The sequence below is a fragment of the Molossus molossus genome, unplaced genomic scaffold (assembly GCF_014108415.1).
Source record: "Molossus molossus isolate mMolMol1 unplaced genomic scaffold, mMolMol1.p scaffold_m16_p_1, whole genome shotgun sequence".
In the NCBI taxonomy this organism is placed as follows: Eukaryota; Metazoa; Chordata; class Mammalia; order Chiroptera; family Molossidae; genus Molossus; species Molossus molossus.
The window spans coordinates 241,281,804-241,298,110 of NW_023425344.1; the positions used below are offsets into that span (position 1 = coordinate 241,281,804).

General features: G+C 50.6%; 1 protein-coding gene across 1 annotated transcript; it reads right to left on the reverse strand.

Moving 5' to 3' along the window:
• Positions 1–1,683: 1,683 nt before the first annotated feature.
• Positions 1,684–15,577, reverse strand: CCDC197 (coiled-coil domain containing 197). The gene is given in 10 exon segments (XM_036251361.1): positions 1,684–1,716; positions 1,862–1,954; positions 2,178–2,297; positions 3,111–3,230; positions 5,830–5,924; positions 5,927–6,017; positions 7,556–7,637; positions 13,564–13,636; positions 14,302–14,380; positions 15,512–15,577. Coding segments are annotated over 10 exon segments (852 nt in total).
• Positions 15,578–16,307: the final 730 nt, after the last annotated feature.

Below are 16,307 nucleotides of genomic sequence, written 5' to 3' on the forward strand. Positions count from 1 at the left end.
TACAAAGCTGCAATAGTCAAGACAGTATGGTACTGGCATAAGGACAGATAACTAGGTCAATGGAATGGAATAGAGAGTCCAGGAATAAAACTTCACATTTACTGCCAGTGGGGTTTTGGCAACGGTGAGGAGACAATTCAACGGGGAAAGAACAGTTTTTTTTCAAAAAAGGACATCAGGACAACTAAGTATCCTTATGCAAAAGAATGAAATTTGACCCCTACCTTATACAGAAATTAATTTAAATGGATCATCAACCTAAATATTAGAGCAAAAATTAGGAACTTCTTACAAAAAACTAGTTGTAAATCTTCATGACCTTGGATTAGGTAAATAGTTTTTAAGATAATGCTGCCTAAAGCACAATAACCAAAGAAAAAATAGATAAATTGAATTTCATAAAAATTAACTTTTGTGCTTCAAAGGACTCCATCAACATGAAAAGACAGTTCATAGAATGAGATCAAATATTTTCAAATCATAAATTGTATAAGGGACTTGTATCCAGAATAGATAAAGAATTCTTACAACTCAATAATAAAGAGAAATGGTCCAATTAGAAAATGGGCAAAGGATCTGAATAGATATTTCTCCAAAGAAGATGTACAAATAGCCAGTAAATACTTAATGAAAAGATGACCAACATTATTAGTTATCAGGAAAATGCAAATCAAAACCACAATGATGGCTAAATAACAATAGACAGACAATACAAAAGACATTTCCTTGTTGACAAGGAAATGGGGGAAATTGGAAGCCTCATATACTGATAATAAGTTTATAAAATTATGCAGCCACTTTGGAAAACAGTATGGTAGTTTCTCAAAATGTCAAACATAGAGTTACCACATGACTCAAATTCCACTCCTAAGTAAATACCCCAAATAAATGAAAAGATATGTCCACGCAAAAACATGTTCATGATGTCCATAGCCGCATTATACATAATAGTCAGAAAAAATAAAAACAGCCCAAATGTTCATCAGTTGATGAATGGATAAACAAAAATGTGGTATATACAAACAGTAGACTATTATTCAGTCATTTAAAGGAATGGAGTATTAATGCTATCATATGGTTGAAACTTGACACTATGGGAAGGGAAAGAAGCCAGAAGCAAAATATATTTTGGGGGTGATGAAAATATTCAGGAATTAGATACTAATGATGGTTGTGCAATTCTATACTGAAAACACTGAAGTGTGCTCTTTAAAAGGGAAAATGTTATGTTATATGAATTATATCACAATAAAACTATTATTAAAACTAAAAAAAATATGTCTGGGTTTAATCCCTGGTTCAGGGCACATACAGGAAGCAACTACAAATATCGCTCGCTTTTTCGCTTTCTCTGTCCCTTCCTCCCTTCCTCTGTCTCTAAAATCAATAAGTAAAAATTAAAAAATAAATAAATTGAAGAACCAGCACAGAGGCTCCTTCGTCACTGAAATGCCCCCTCCCAGCTTGTGTGCATGTCAACATGTGACATCTGTGTGCGTCTTGGTGTGTGTGCTTGCAGGTGTGTCACTGTATGTTTCATGTGTATAGTTAGGTGTGCAGAGAGCACGTGATTAATGTGTGATTGTGTACACTGTGTATGTGTGTGATGATGTGCCAGGGTGGGGCTACACATAAAGACCTGGCAAGGCAGGAGTTCCTTGACACCTGCCTCTGATCCTGCACCTAGTAGGTGCTCATCACAAGTTTGTTGACAGTCTAAGAGACCCCAAGACCTACAGCACCAGGAGCTCATGCAGCCATGGAGGGAGATACTAATGGGGGACTAAACAGGAATGTAGCATGAGCCGAGGCCCAGGACAGGCTGAAGTTGGGGCCAGCCTAGGAGGCAGGGAGTCATCACCTGAATCAGGTCGAAGAGGCCCATGCTCTTGAGTACAACACAGCCAGAGAAGCAGCTGCTGAGCCATATTTGCACATAGTTGGACAGCTGGTTCTGCAAGAGGAGGCTGGGGGTGGGGGGCGGGGGTGGAGGATGGGGAGGCAGCGGCACAGGCCCTCCCATCATCCCCTGGCCCCCTGGCCCCAGCTCAGTCAGGTCAGAATAACATTCTGGAGCCAGGAGCCATCTCTTCCTGGCCTGGGCTCCACTCCCAAAGAGACTTTGAACAATCCCTCTCATCCCCAGGGTCCTGGCTGGAGATGTCTGCGGTCCACACCTGGGGCAGGGGCTGGGAAGAAGCATGGAGGGACCCAGCGCTCCTCACTCCGAGCAGTACCTGAGCACTGGACTTCAGGCCGGTAGGCTGGTGATCAGCTGTAACCACCTTGCTTCCCAACTTAAACAGATCCAGAAGGGGCTCCACAAACTGTGGCCAGTTGACTCCCTCTCTAAGCTCCTTGGAGGTCAGCAGCCTACAAAACTCAACTTTCATGTCTTTCAAATTAGGATCCCATGGGGCCTGAGAAGGCCCTACATTAATTGGCTGCACCCTGTCCAGGTGGAGTATGCCCAGAACAGCCCTGTGCCCCAGGCCTCACTCCCTGTGTCCTCCCAGCAGCCCCTGGGGCTAGAAGGGCACAGTTTCGGTGTCTTTCTGCTAGGTGGGGACTGGGGGTGGAGGTTAGGAGGGTAATTAGTTCTCATTCCCAAGGCCAATAAGAAGCAGCGTGAGAGCTTAGGTTAAAAAATGTTGGCCTCTGGTCATGAACTTTGACCATGGCTTACTTTCCTGAGCATCAATTTTCTGATCTATGAAATAGGTATGGGTAAGAACAAAGCAATAGTTAGGAGTGCCATTTCTGGGTTAGGCCTTGTACTAAGCACTCCCCAGTAATGATCGAAGAGATATAAGAATTACTGAAAACAGTGCACAATAACCACTCACATAAACATCATTATTTTGTTATTAGTCACATGCGTGGTAGAAGGACTGAGTAAGCACCCAGCATATGCCAGGGGATCCCAGCTGTGGCCCTTGGTAGAGCTGCTTGGTCCTTAACTATCTGCGGCCTCAGTTTTCTCATCTGTAAAGCAACGCCTGCCTCATCTTAGAGAAGGCCTTTGAAGCTAACAAGTGGGTAAGTGGTGTGTGTTGCAGGTGAGGAGACAGCAGCTCCCAGCCCCTGCCCCTGCCCCTGGGCCAGCAGACTGGACTCCCATTATAGCTGCCCGTGTCTTTCAGGTAGGTGACATCATGTTCCAACTGCCACTGCTGCTCATGCCTATGGTGATGCCTCTTCTGCAGCAGACACAGCCGGATCTTGAGGCTCTGTGGTGAGAGGAGCTGGGTCACTTGCATGTAGCAAGCCTGCCCAGGTCTCAGGAAGCCCACTGCCCAGGGTGGCCTGAGTGATGATGGGGTGGGAGGTAGATACAAATCTGGGTGGTTGGGGCCGTTTAAAACACCAGGAGAGTCCTGGCCGGTTTGGCTCAGCGGTTAGAGCATTGGCCCGTGTTCCAGAGAGACCCAGGTTCGGTTCCCGCTAAGGGCATGTACCTCAGTTGCAGTCTGTCCCTGGCCCCGGTTGGGATTGTGTGGGTGGCAACCACTCGATATGTCTCTCTCACATTGATGTTTCTCTCCCTCTCGCTCTTTCTGAAGATGAATGCAAAAGTGTCCTCAGTGAGGATGATAATAATAATAATAATAATAATAATAATAATAATAAATAAAACAAAAAATGAAACACCAGGAGATGCAACAGAGGGCATGTTCAGGCTACCTGGGGTTTAAATCCCAACTCAGCCCCCGGAATCTTGTTTTCCTCATCATAACCAGAGCCAACAGTCTCTGCCCTCCTCGCCTCAAGGGGCAACTGGGGAGCAAGGCTGCAAATGGCCTTTTGTGCGCAGGCCTGCGGCCACAGCGCTGTGCTGAGCACACCAGCTCAAGGCTCCATGGCAGTGTTTGGAAGACACAGGACGTACACAGTGTTCTCACTTCTCTGAGCCTTAGTTTCTTTGCCTCGAAAATGAGAAGAACAGATGGCTGTGAATAAGGTGTAAAGATTTAAGGGGGCATCAAACAACCTCAACAATTAAGATAAATAATATTGTAATGCAGTGTTTTGTTTTGTTTTTCTCTTTCTTATTCTTTTTTTTTTTTTTTAATCCTCATTACACGATATTTTTCCATTTATCTTCAGATAGCGTGGGAGGGAGGGAGAAAGAGAAAGAGAGAGAGAGAGAAACATCAATGTGAGAGGGACACATCCACTGGTTGCCTCCTTCACAACCCCAACCAAGGCTGGGGACAAATTGCAACCAAGGTATGTGCCCTGACCAGAACCAAACTCGCAACTCTTTGATCCACAGATCTACGTTCTAACTGCTGAGCCAAACCGATCAGAGCTTAATGCAATGTTATTAAAAAAATCAAAGTTAATGCAAAAAAGTCCATGATGAACAAAATATTACAACTTTATTTATTTATTTATTTATTTATTTATTTATTTATTTATTTATTTTATTAATCCTCACCTGAGGACATTTTGCCATTGATTTTTAGATAGAGTGGAAGGGAGAGAGGGAGGGAGAGAGAGAAACATGGAGGTGAGGGAGACACATCGATTGGTTGCCTCCTGCACGACTCCAACCGGGGCCAGGGATCAAACCTGCAACCAAGGTACGTGCCGTGCCCTTGACCAGACTCAAACCTGCAACCCTTTAATCTGCAGAGTGACGCTCTAACCGCTGAGCCAAACCCACCAAGGCAAAACTATTACAATTTTTTTTTATCCTTACTGAGGACATTTTTGCATTTATCTTCAGATAGAGCGGGAGGGAGAGAGGGAGGAAGAGAGAGAGAGAAACATCGATGTGAGAGAGATACATCAAGTAGTTGCCACCCACATGACCCCAACCAGGGCAGGGGACAAACTGCAACCGAGGTGCATGCCCTTAGTGGGAACCAAACTCAGGACTCTCCGGTCCATGGGCCGATGCTCTAACCACTGAGCAAAACTGGCCGGGGCAAAACTATAACGATTTTAAATAAGGATGGGAGCCAACCCTGCACTAACACACTGACCCGCCCTCATCTCAGCCCTGGGAATACAAGCACCTACCTGAAGGTGCTGGGGTGAGATTTAAATGCGATAAAGCATGTGAAATGCTTGTCACAGTGCCCCTCACCCATAAAGGGTCCTGGTTCTCTGAAGGAAAAAAGGCACAAATGGTGTAGGTTTTCAGTGCTGCCACTAGGGGGGAAGAGACTAGCTGCAAACCTCTCACCATGTTACTGCGCAAGAATCAACCAACCTGTGGGCCTTCCTCTCCCTCTGTTGTCCCCTTCCCCCTCTGTCCCCAGGCCCCAGCTACAGCGCGCAAATTTTTCATGCCATGTCTTTGATGGGGCAGTTTCTTCTGCCTGGAATGCCCATCCTTCCTGGTGAAAGTTGTATTTATTACAAGATTAACCAAAAAGGAAAGAGAGAGAACTTCTTGGGGGCACTTACTTTGAGACAGTTTGAGTTTGGTGTCTCTCAACAACCTAGTAGCTAAGTTGCATTGCCCCTGTTTGACAGATAAAGAAACTGAGGCTCAGAGAGGGTAGAGACTTGCCCACGGTCATGCATCTAGTTAGAGGCTGAGCTAGAATGTGAAGCCCAGTCTGTCTGAATCCAAAACTCATGGCTTTTCTACCATGAAGAACACCTTGTAAGCATCAGCTGAGTCTCAGGAGAAACCCAAGTCAGCCAGCAGAAGGGGAGAGAAAGGGATAAAGAGAAAGTCGCTGGAGTGATGACCCCATCCAGAGCCTCTCAGCAGCCCACCACTGTTCCAGGCCTTCCCCGGGGGTGTAGAGGGACCTATGACCTCAGGCCCCTGGTCCAAGGGCAATAAGCCAGAATGCAGGCAGCTGTTACCAGGGTAAGAGTTCTATGGCTCTCCTCTAGAGACTCCAGACTCTGGTGGACAGCTTGGCTCATCCTGGAGAAGGCCTCAAGATGTTTCTGAATGCCCTACCAACTCTGAAGAGCTTCTTCTAGTACTCCACCAAGACCTCCACCAGGACCTTCTGGGCCTCCTCTGGCTCTTCCCCTTCATTGTAGCCAATGGAGACAAGCCAGCCATGGTAGGATCAGTGAGTAGGAGAGTCAGCCCTCATCTGCTCCCTGCAATGGGTGATGCTAAGAAGGTAGATGGGATTTGTGCTGTTGCCCCAGAACTCCAGCTGGAGCCCCAAAGTTGAGAGGTGTCAGACAATCCACGCAGGACTTGCTCTAAGATAGCAGGATTGGTCCAGCAGCTGTAGGGGGCCCGTCACCCACCTCCTGCCTCTTCAAAAGAAGCATCAGCATTGAAAGGCTGCCTAGCAATCTCAGATTCTGGATCCAGGCTGCCCAGTGAGGAAGAAACTGCCTTTGAGGAGAAAATGCTGATCCAGGGAGCCTGAAAGAAGGGGATAGGAATTGCTGTCATCCTGAGTGATGGAGGTCCCCAGCTCTGACAGTCACTCGTTTTGAATGGGTTGAACAGGGTTGAGTTGCTGAATTGGGAAGGCCTCAAACCATGAAGCTACCAGAAGCAACAGTGGGTGCTGAGTCTGCTTCAAGCCCCATGCTCGACCTGGAGCCCTATACACCTCCTTGCCTCGGTGCTCAAGGCTCTTTTGTACTGCTCAACCTTCCAGTCATGTCTTCCAGCAGCCCCTGCCAGGTTCTGGTGCTCCAGAACCATTCCCAAACCCATTCCCAAACCCACCATGCGGGGCCGTGACTGCAGCCCATGTCTGTGCTATTCCCCCTGCCTGTAGTGCTGTTCCCCTTTGCAGAATTCATTTGAACCCCATGAGAGGCCACCTCCTCTGTAAAGCCTTTCTTGACCCCAAGGGTCGAGTTTTGGGGGCTGCCACAGCTTCACAGCACTTTGTGCAGTGGCTATGAAGTCAGACCAGAGTCTGAGACCCAGCCCCACCACTTCTTGGCTGAGTGACCTTGGGCAAGTTCCTTAACCTCTCTGAGCCCAGATAACACAATTCTCAGAAGCTCATAAGGCAGGGTAAAAAGATTTTCTAAATAATTTAGCACAGAGTAAACATTTAATAAGTGGTAATAGTTATTTTTATTATTAATGATGTTGGGATGATAATACGATGACAATAAAAATACATGTTTGTCTCCCCTTCCCTTTCCTAACAAGTCAGCACTTGTAACAGTGGACTTTGGTATAAATCATGATAAAACAAAACTAAATACAAAAACTCATTCAGATGTCTGTGTAATTTTAGTTGATAATAGCAAAACACAAACCAAAGACAAAATACCAGTTACAGTAGCTCACATTTACTGGGTGCTAGCTACATGCCCAGCCCTGTGCTACATGCTTATAAAAGATGAGTTCATCTAATTCACATAACTGTTGCTGTTCCCATTGTACAGATACAGAAACCAAGACCTTGAGAACCTGCCACATGACAGGTTCCCCCGGCAGGCTGGCTCAGCACCTGTGCCGAAACACGGTGGCATGGGGCTTGGTGGATCCCCATTCCGAGATGAGCTTGAGGCTCAGTGAGGCCACACACTGTGCTCTACTCGAGTCTAGGAAGTGCCACAGACAGGACAGGCTTTCTGAGGAAGCTACATACATACCCTTGGGGATTTTCTCAAGGCTCTTAATCAGATAGTCTTCAAAAAACCTGTGCTTCTTGACAGCTCTCTTCAGCTTCTTCTGCCTGGGGAGACATTGCAGTGATGGTGTGAGTCAGACATGAGAATGTGATTAGGAAGCTCCCAGGTCATGACCCCTGCAAGGTCACCCTCTGGTCTCCTGCTCAGAGCTGTGCCAGCTGGCCACTAAACCACATCAGCTGGGTCTCTCCAACCCATTTTACTGCTGAGCAAACTGAGCTACAAAGAGGTCAAAGAGATGCCTGTGGTCAGGCTGTGAGGTAGGGGCCCTGGAGAGAGTGAAGCCAGGTTATTCTGGTGCGGCAGCCTACTGTGCCTCTCCTGGTGGCTGAGCAGGTGCTGGGCGGTTTAAGCTCCTATTAGCTGGTGACCTGGCAGGTGTTTCTCCTCTCTGTGCACATCTGTAATGGGGGCTGGCCAGGACTATACTTGGGGAACCTAGCACATCATAAACACTCAGTCTGAGGGTGGGGGTCCTACCAGGGAGCCAGCCGCATGCTGTCGCCCAGCCATGTGCGACTCTCAGGGGATCCCTAAGCAAGATAAGTCTCCAATAGGTGCCACTCTGGGCCTAGTCAAGGTCAGCAGTCAAGGGCAGAGGGCAGAGTATGGCCTGCCCCAGCCAGCTGGCTGAGCCAACAAGGTGGGTGGGTATCTCTGAGTGACTGCAGAGTGACCCAGGGCAAGCAGCTCTGCCTCTCAGGCCCCATTTTCTCATCCACACAGTCCTGAAAATTGTAGCGGAGGGTGGGGGGATGGTCTTTTCCTATAAAAATAGCACATGGTCCTATGAGCCACAGTGCTAAAAGACCGTGCCTGGCCCAGGGCAGGGGAGCAGGCAAGCTGAAGGAGCCTTCAGGACCTAAGTCTGGGACCTGGCCCTGCCTTATGGATCAAAGGCTGGGGCTGGGGCTGGGCTTGGCGGGCACGGAGGCTGGCTGGGTCAAGGGCTAGGTAAGAGGGGTAGGGCTCATTGGGATTCTGGGGCGGGACAGCGCCTCCACCTCCCACTCCTCAGTACCTCCCTTCATGACCTCTCATCACTGGGCAATGGATTCAGTCCCCGCTGGCCCAGGAAGCCCTGAGCAGGTCCCAAGGAGCTGCCTTTGTCTGACCCTCCATGGTTCTAGAGCCATTAAACAGTTGTTGAGCATCACCTGAGAAATGAAGGCGAGCAGGGCCTGGTCTGGCCTTGACTTCAGACAAGGCAGGGAATGCTGGTGCAGAGGAGAGAAGGATCCAGGGCTGCCCAGAGGTCAGAGCCAGCCTGGCGGTGGGAGGAGGGTTGGCGTTGACAGTGTCTGAGGTGGTTCTTGAGGATAAATGAATAAAGAAGTAAGGCGGGAAGGGCCGTCCTGGCAGAAGGAACGGCAGCGACAAGGTTTAGAGGCACAAAGCAGCATGTATGGTCTGCGTTGGCAGACCCCTAAGAACAGAAGGTGAAGGTCAGAGTGGGGGTGGTCTGGGATGCGGCTGGAGAAGCTGTCAGCAGGAGCCAGAGTAACATGGGCCAGGCTCCCTGGTTGCCTGTAACAGAAACCCACCAGGCTACTCCGGGCAGAGGACATCCGTGGAAGTCTGCGAGGGAGGGCACAGAGTCAGAAGAAAACCTAAAGACCCAGGCTCGGAGAGAATAGGGGCCCTGGGCACCCCTGGAGGTTCAGGCAACAGGAATTCAGGGGATACCCCCTAAATGAATCCTCCTCAACCGCTTTTCATCGTCCTCTGCATCCTCAAGAATCAAGGTCCTTAGAGAGGTTGCCCAGTTGGCTGAGCCTGGGTCATGTGCCCACCCCTTGGTTTGACTGACGGCCACACCATAGGAGGCTGTCACATCACAGTGGGGGGCTGGAGGTTTCCCAGAGCAAATCCTGAGCCATTGGCTGGAGAGGGAGAAATGGATGCTGAGCTCACCACACTGAGGCTCAGATAAACCAGGCCAAGGACTGGGGCTTTGTCCTGAAGGCGGCAGCAGCTGAAGGGTTCGCCGGAGGCATGGCACGGTCAGGCTGGCCCTGCAGAGCATGCTCTCGCTCAGCGTGGACAGAGGAGGGAGGCCGGCAGCGGTGGCAGCTAGCCTTTGCCAGCACAGTTCTAAGCACTTTCCCTGCAGGGGTTAACTTAATATGACACCTCCGCCAGTAAAGCTGTTACTTCACAGGTGGGGAAACTGAGGCCCCCAGAGGATTAGTGACTTGCCCAAGGTCTCATATTGGGAAATTGTTGAGCTGAGATGTTAACTCAGGAAGTCGGGACTCTAGAAATGTCTGGGAGGTTGAGTAGCTGGGATGTGGAAACAGATCCAGTGTGGGTCCCACAGGTGTGACATAGAGAAGGCAGGCAGCTTTTGGGGAGACTCCCAGTAGCCCAGGGCCCTAAACCACTTGACCCAGTACAGCACAGGCAGGGGTGGGGTGTAGGGATGGTGGAACGATTTGCTTCCCAGTGAGGATTTAATTTTGGCCGGAAGTGTCCTGTACAGTGTCCAGAGAGCCCTGAGACAAGGCTGGGAGACACCGCAGCCACCTGTGAGATTCTTCTCCGGCGGCCCTAGAGAGCGACTGTCCTAATTACAGGGATTGACACCTACCGTGGATTTACCCTGCCTGGCCCCTGGCCTGGAGTCTCCCATCGACTTCTCAAAGCAATCTTCAGGGTGGGGGAAGCACTGCTCCATTTTGCAGATGAGAAAACGGAGGGTCCAGGAGGCGAAGGAACTTGCCAAGAACGCGCGGCTAATACCCGGTCGCAGGAATGGCATATTCTGTGGGGCTCAGTGCAATACGAGAATGCTGGGTTCCCATTCAGAGCATGGAAAATGTCACGTCAGCAACGGCAGAACATCAAACCAAATACGGGCTGTCCTGAGCACAAGCCCCCTGCACCTGCCCGTGTCCCGTGCTGGGATTTGAACACAGGTCTACAGACTCCAAAGCTATTCTTTAGCTCCACCCTACTCCCTCCCTAACCTCAGAGTCCTCTTTACAGCTCTGGTTCCTCCTCCTCCTCTTCCTCCTCCTCCTCTTCCTCCTCCTCCCCCTCTTCTTCCTCTTCCCTCTCCTCCCCCTCCCCACCCAGCAAGATGCAGACCCACCGTCCTTGTTTGGGGGAAGAACAAGGGGCTTACACTGGGGCTGAAAAGAGCTTTAGAAGAGGGGAGACCAAGGCTTCGAGAGGCCAGAACTGCCAAGGTTACACAGCTGGGGAGGGGCCCAGGTCGCAGACCTCCCAGCCTGGTCTATCCCCTGGGCTTTGGAAGACAGACCCAAGGCAAGGCCGTCTGTTCCAGACAGCTGGGAACCGTGGGAGCTGGGAGCCTGCTTCAAGGGCAGAGTCACAATTAAATGGCAATAGAATCTGCCCCCCACCTCTGTTAAAGCCTTAATAAGGACTCCTGGGGCTGGAATTTGACCCTAGAGCTTGAGTCTCAAGGCACAGCAGAAGAATGGGCCAGATCAGGCCTCAGGCCCAGATTTCCAACCCCTACTGCCTGCAGCCCCAAATGTCCTCACCCAGGGCATGGCCAGCCTTCCCCTGCAATAAGTGATGTGGGGGTGAGGAGTGAGTTTGTGGAGCCAAGCAAGACCACCTCCAAGCTGTGTGACTTTAGGGAAAGTACATAACCTCTCTGAGTCTCTGTTTCCTAAAATACAAAGTGGAGATAACAGCACCTAGGATGAAATGAGATAACCACAAGGAACATTTAGCATCATCTCATTTTCAAAAATCTGTGCGTGTGTGTGTGTGCACGCGTGCGCGTGCAGGAGGAAGTCTAGAAGGGTATGAATAAACTTCACAGGCCTTATCGTAGGGATGGGGTGAGGGGAACGTCTATGACCGTTTCTGTGAGGAAAGCCAGCAGCCCAGGGCCACGCACAGCAGGCACTGATCAGCTTTAGTTTTGTTTTCTGCCCTCCGTTCAGTCTCCCTCCAGAAGACCACAGTGGCAATGACTCTAGCCCAGGACCCTTTCCCGAGACAGAGTTTTGATGGAGGGAGGGGCTGGAGCCAATGAGCCCTGTTGCTGGGGTTGGCTGCCAGAGGTGGTTTCAGAGAAGGGCGCGAGTGTGTGGAGCCTGTCGGCTGGGGCCGAGTGTGTGGGGAGGACAAGCACGGCCTATTTATTCCGCTGGAAGTTTGCTAAGACCTGACACTGCTTCTATTCTCTCAAGCCTCCATTGGGATAGACTCGCGGAGATCTGTCCCTCCCAGGAGGAAGCAAGTCCCAGGGCCCAGGAAGCTGTGCTTTGCCTACTTCCCCTGAGACCCCCAGCCTGGCTCCTACACCCTCATTCCTGCTCTGCACCAGGGAAGGTCTCAGCAAGGCCCACTGGTTCTGCTTTGAAAATCGCTCAAATCCATCCACTGGCTCACCCTGGTCCAAACCCCCATCTCTCTAGCATGGACCAGTGCTACACCCTTCCCTGGCCACCCAGCTTCTCCGTCCCCCGTAGGCCATTCTTCACCCGGCCACCAGAGAAAGCTCTCCTTAAAGTGCAAACCCAATCTCCCCATGTCCCTGCCTAAAATCAGTGCTATGCAGGTAAATAACTAACCACCTTGCTGCCCAGGGAACAAAAAGTCATGATGGATGGTGCTTACCATTTTCCATGGTGTAAATGCTCCCATCGTGGCTGGTTTCAAACTATTAATAGTTAATAATCTGCTTGCAAAAGACCTGAAGATTTAAAATATGATTTTTAGCAGCTGGTATGAGGTATCTGCAGCACACTGCTGGTTTAAAATCCTCCAATAATTAAAATGAAGGTCAAATCCTGGCTAACCAGACCCTGAATGATCTGTCTCTTACCTTGGCCATTCCTTCCACACTGGTCTTCCCCTGCCCCACCCCAGGGCCTTTGCACCTGTGGTTCTGTCTGCTCAGAGCACTGTTCTCCCAGCTCTTCATAATGTTCTCTAAGCTTTCTCGCCTGTCAGGTCTCAGCTTAGATGCCATCACCTCAGAGTGGCTCCTCTGACCAACCCGAGTCTCCCTGACTCCAGCTTGCTCTTGGTTTCACCTGTCCTCGTCCAGTTCTGTTTTATGGCTCATTACTCCAGATTATCTCACTTCTACTGTAATGTGATCTCCATGAGGGAGCGGACAGAGCCTAATGGTCCCTGATGGCCCTGCCAGCATGGCACAGTGGACTGAGTGTCATCCCATGGACTGAGAGGTCCCGGTTCGATTCCCAATCAGGGCACAGTCGAACCCGGGTTTCGGGTTCGATTCCCAGTAGGGGGCATACAGAAGGCAGCCAATTGATGTTTCTGACATCGATGTTTCTCTCTTTCTAAAAAATTAATAAAATAATATTTAAGCCCTGACTGGTTTGGCTCAGCGGTTAGTGTCAGCCCGCAGACCAGAGAGACGCAGGTTTGGTGTCCGCTAAGGGCACATACCTCGGTTGTAGTTTGTCCCCTGCCCTGGTTGGGGTTGTGTGGGTGGCAGCCAGTTGTTGTGTCTCTCTCACATCAGTATTTCTCTCTCTCTCTCTCTCTCTCTCTCTCTCTCTCTCTTCCTCCCCTCTATCTGAAGATAAATGCAAAAATGTTCTCAGGTAAGGATAAAAAAATTAAAAATTAAAAAAAAAAATGATAATAAATGGTCCCTGCTGGACACATAGCAGGTGCTCAATGGATGTATGGGTACAAGCAGAGATTTTGAGATACACAGCTTTGGGTTTGAGTCATGGCTCCCCCACTAACCATCTGCATAACCATCAGTGGGTCCATTTCTTTGAGCCTCAGTTTCCTCATCTGTAAGCTGGGGACAGTAGTGTTCATGTGATCGAGCAATGAAGGCTTAAAGATGACATATATAAAGTGCTCAGTACAGTGTCTGTTATTACTAAGGCATCAGAAAATGAGGACTAGCATATGTTCAGCGACAGGCAGCTCATTCCCTCTCAAGGTAGCTATGTTCACCCCTGGGTCACTCTGATGGCTAGAACAACTGCCTTTCCTCACTTTGAGTCCAAATATATCTCTCTGTAGTGTCCCTCCCTTAAGGCCAGGCCGTCTTGAACACTCTCCAGCCAAGCTGGCAAAAGAGCCCGTTCTGTCTGGATCACCCACCCCACCTTCACGCCCCCATCAGAGGGTGACTCAGCACTTTGCAGTCTCCCGGGAATTACCTGACCCTGGGCGGTCACTCCATCCACTGAGCTTAATGAGCGAGGCCCCCAACCTCTGGGACATGAGCTGCCTGAGCAGGAGCTGAGAGTTCCCAGCTGGGGTGACTTCTGCCAGCTCCCTGGGTGGCCTGGACCCAGCCCTCTCTTTATTATCACTTTCTTAGGGAGTCCTGATGTTCTAAAAAAATGCCGGCGGTCGTGGGCGAATGTCACCAAGGAGACCAGCAGGAGCAGCGGTGAGGGAAGAAGAGAACCAGGAGGGCATGGGGTCCAGAGAGCAGGAGGAGGGGTCAGAGGTGGACCAGTTCCTCACCCAGCCCCAAGGCCCGGCCGCAACCACCACTGTGATTCAAGGGATTCTGCAGAGGTAATTCAGGTTCTGGATCAGTGGACTGTGGGACAGAGACCTCCCGGGTGGGTCTGATCTACTCCTACACACCTGTAGGCAGAGCATCTTCTTTGGCCGGTAGCAGAACAAGCCTGAGAGATTCGAGAGTGAGAGGGACTCAGGTGAGGGAGGCTGGGATGAGGCAACAACCCGAGCTTCGTCCTGCGGCTGCAAGGAACGGACCTCCGCCAACAACCTGAATAAGTCTGGGGGCAGCTTCTTCCCCAGAGGCTCCAGAGAAGAGCCAGGCCCCGCCTTCAGCCTGAGGAGACCCTGAGAAGAGAAGCCAGCCGAACCCTGCAGGCTTCTGACCTACGGAACATCTGGGCTGGGCCAGGAAACACCTAGGAGACAGGCTAAGGATTCGGGGCTGGATCACGGGGGCTCTCGGGACCCAGGTGGACACGAGGAGCATGGTCATGTGCACTTCAAGGCTATCTTGGGCCCGAGGCAAGGAAGGGTGCTAGAGCTACCCTGACAAAATCAGTAACCAGGGGAGAGCGAGGAGCTTGTCTGAATTCCTTCGAAGGCGGCCATGGGGGATCCTCACACATATACAACCTACAGGTCAGTGATTTCAGAAAACAGTGCCTCTGCTTTCCACGCCCAGATAAAATGCATCTCAAAAATTTTCAAGGCAATTTCATTGTTTCCATACATTTTTTCCATTTGATGTAAAGCTATGAATCATGGAAGAGGCGCATGCCCCTTTATTGTAACTACTGATGGACCGCACGTACCTTTGCCTACTTTCTGCCTATATAAGTGCCCCTCATTTCCATGAAGTGAGAGCTCTCTTTTGAGGTTTCTTGAAGCTCTGCCCTGGGGAGTCCTCAGACAGCCCCAAATACAAATCTAATATTTTCAGAGATTCACGTGCCTCTTGTTGACAGACCTATCCCAGGAGAATGCTTGTACCCAGATGAAATCCTGAGGGCTCCTTTGGAGGGCCATCCACGGGCCCAGCTGAGCATGCTGGGGGCACCCATACCTCCCGATAGAGCAGCACCCCATGCTGAGCATCATTTGCCATGGGGAGCATGGGACTGGGGAGCTGGTACCCTGGCCTTAACAGGCTTCCCTGTCCTGGGTGTCATCATGAGTCACCAAGCACAGCCTGAAATTCTCATATAAGTATACAGTCTGTGCCTCCAATCTGGGTCCCGAGGCTGCCAAACCCCTCTGACCTGGGAGCAGGGTGTCTGGGCCTTGGCCAAGGTCAGGGGGCTGGCTGGATCTTTTTGAGGACAGTCTGTCTGACTCCCCAGGGTATGCAGCAGCTGTCAAGACTCTCACTGTCTCTGGACAGGGCCTGGCCTTACTCAGGGTGGGTGCCACTCACCCATTTGCCCATCCGGACTCCCGCCGCCCTTGGTTAATCAGCAACTCTTACGTGAGCCCGCACTTTGCCGTTTACAAAATCTGTGTGCAGCGCGATCTCGTGCAAGAGCAGGCACATGGCGTCCGGCACTCGGACACCCTTGTTTTCACCCTCTGCTGTTACTGCCTTGAAACTCTTGCTGATTTTTTAACGAGGAGCTGTATTCATGTTGCACCAGGCCCTGCAAATTGTGTAGGCAGTCCTGATCGTATCTCACAGGGGGCAGTGAGCATACCCACTTTACAGATAAGAACCTGTCGGTGCCTCCAGGGTAGAGACCCTTGCTCCAGGCATAGGGCCTGGTGAGATGCTCAGTAAATATTGCTGCAAAGGAACTACATTTGCCTCCTGAGACTGGGTGTGGGGTGTGTGGGGGGCATCCTCTATGATTTTCAGAACCCACCCCCACCTGTTTTCCCACAAAGCAGCTCGGCACAAAGGAGGGCTGGGCGTGACTGTGTCCTCACTTGTATCCTCAGAGCACGGTGCAAGGCCATGTACGTAGTGGGCACCCAGTGAGCAGAGAGTAGACGGAGGCTGGGAGAGGAAATGACTTTCTTGCTCAAGGTCTCTAGCTAAGAAGCTCCAGACCTAGGCTCCAGCTCAGGTCAGGGAACTAACTCCGAGCCAAGTGCCCACCCCTGGCCATGCAGCTGCCTCCAGGCTCTGGGAGCCATTGGATCGGAGGCTCAGATGACAGACCTAGCTGCAGGCTGGGAGTTGACCCCTGCCCTATCCCTTCAGGGGACCAATCAAGAAAGGGAATTGAGCCCTGGCTGGTTTGGCTCAGGGGTTGAAGCGTCGGCCT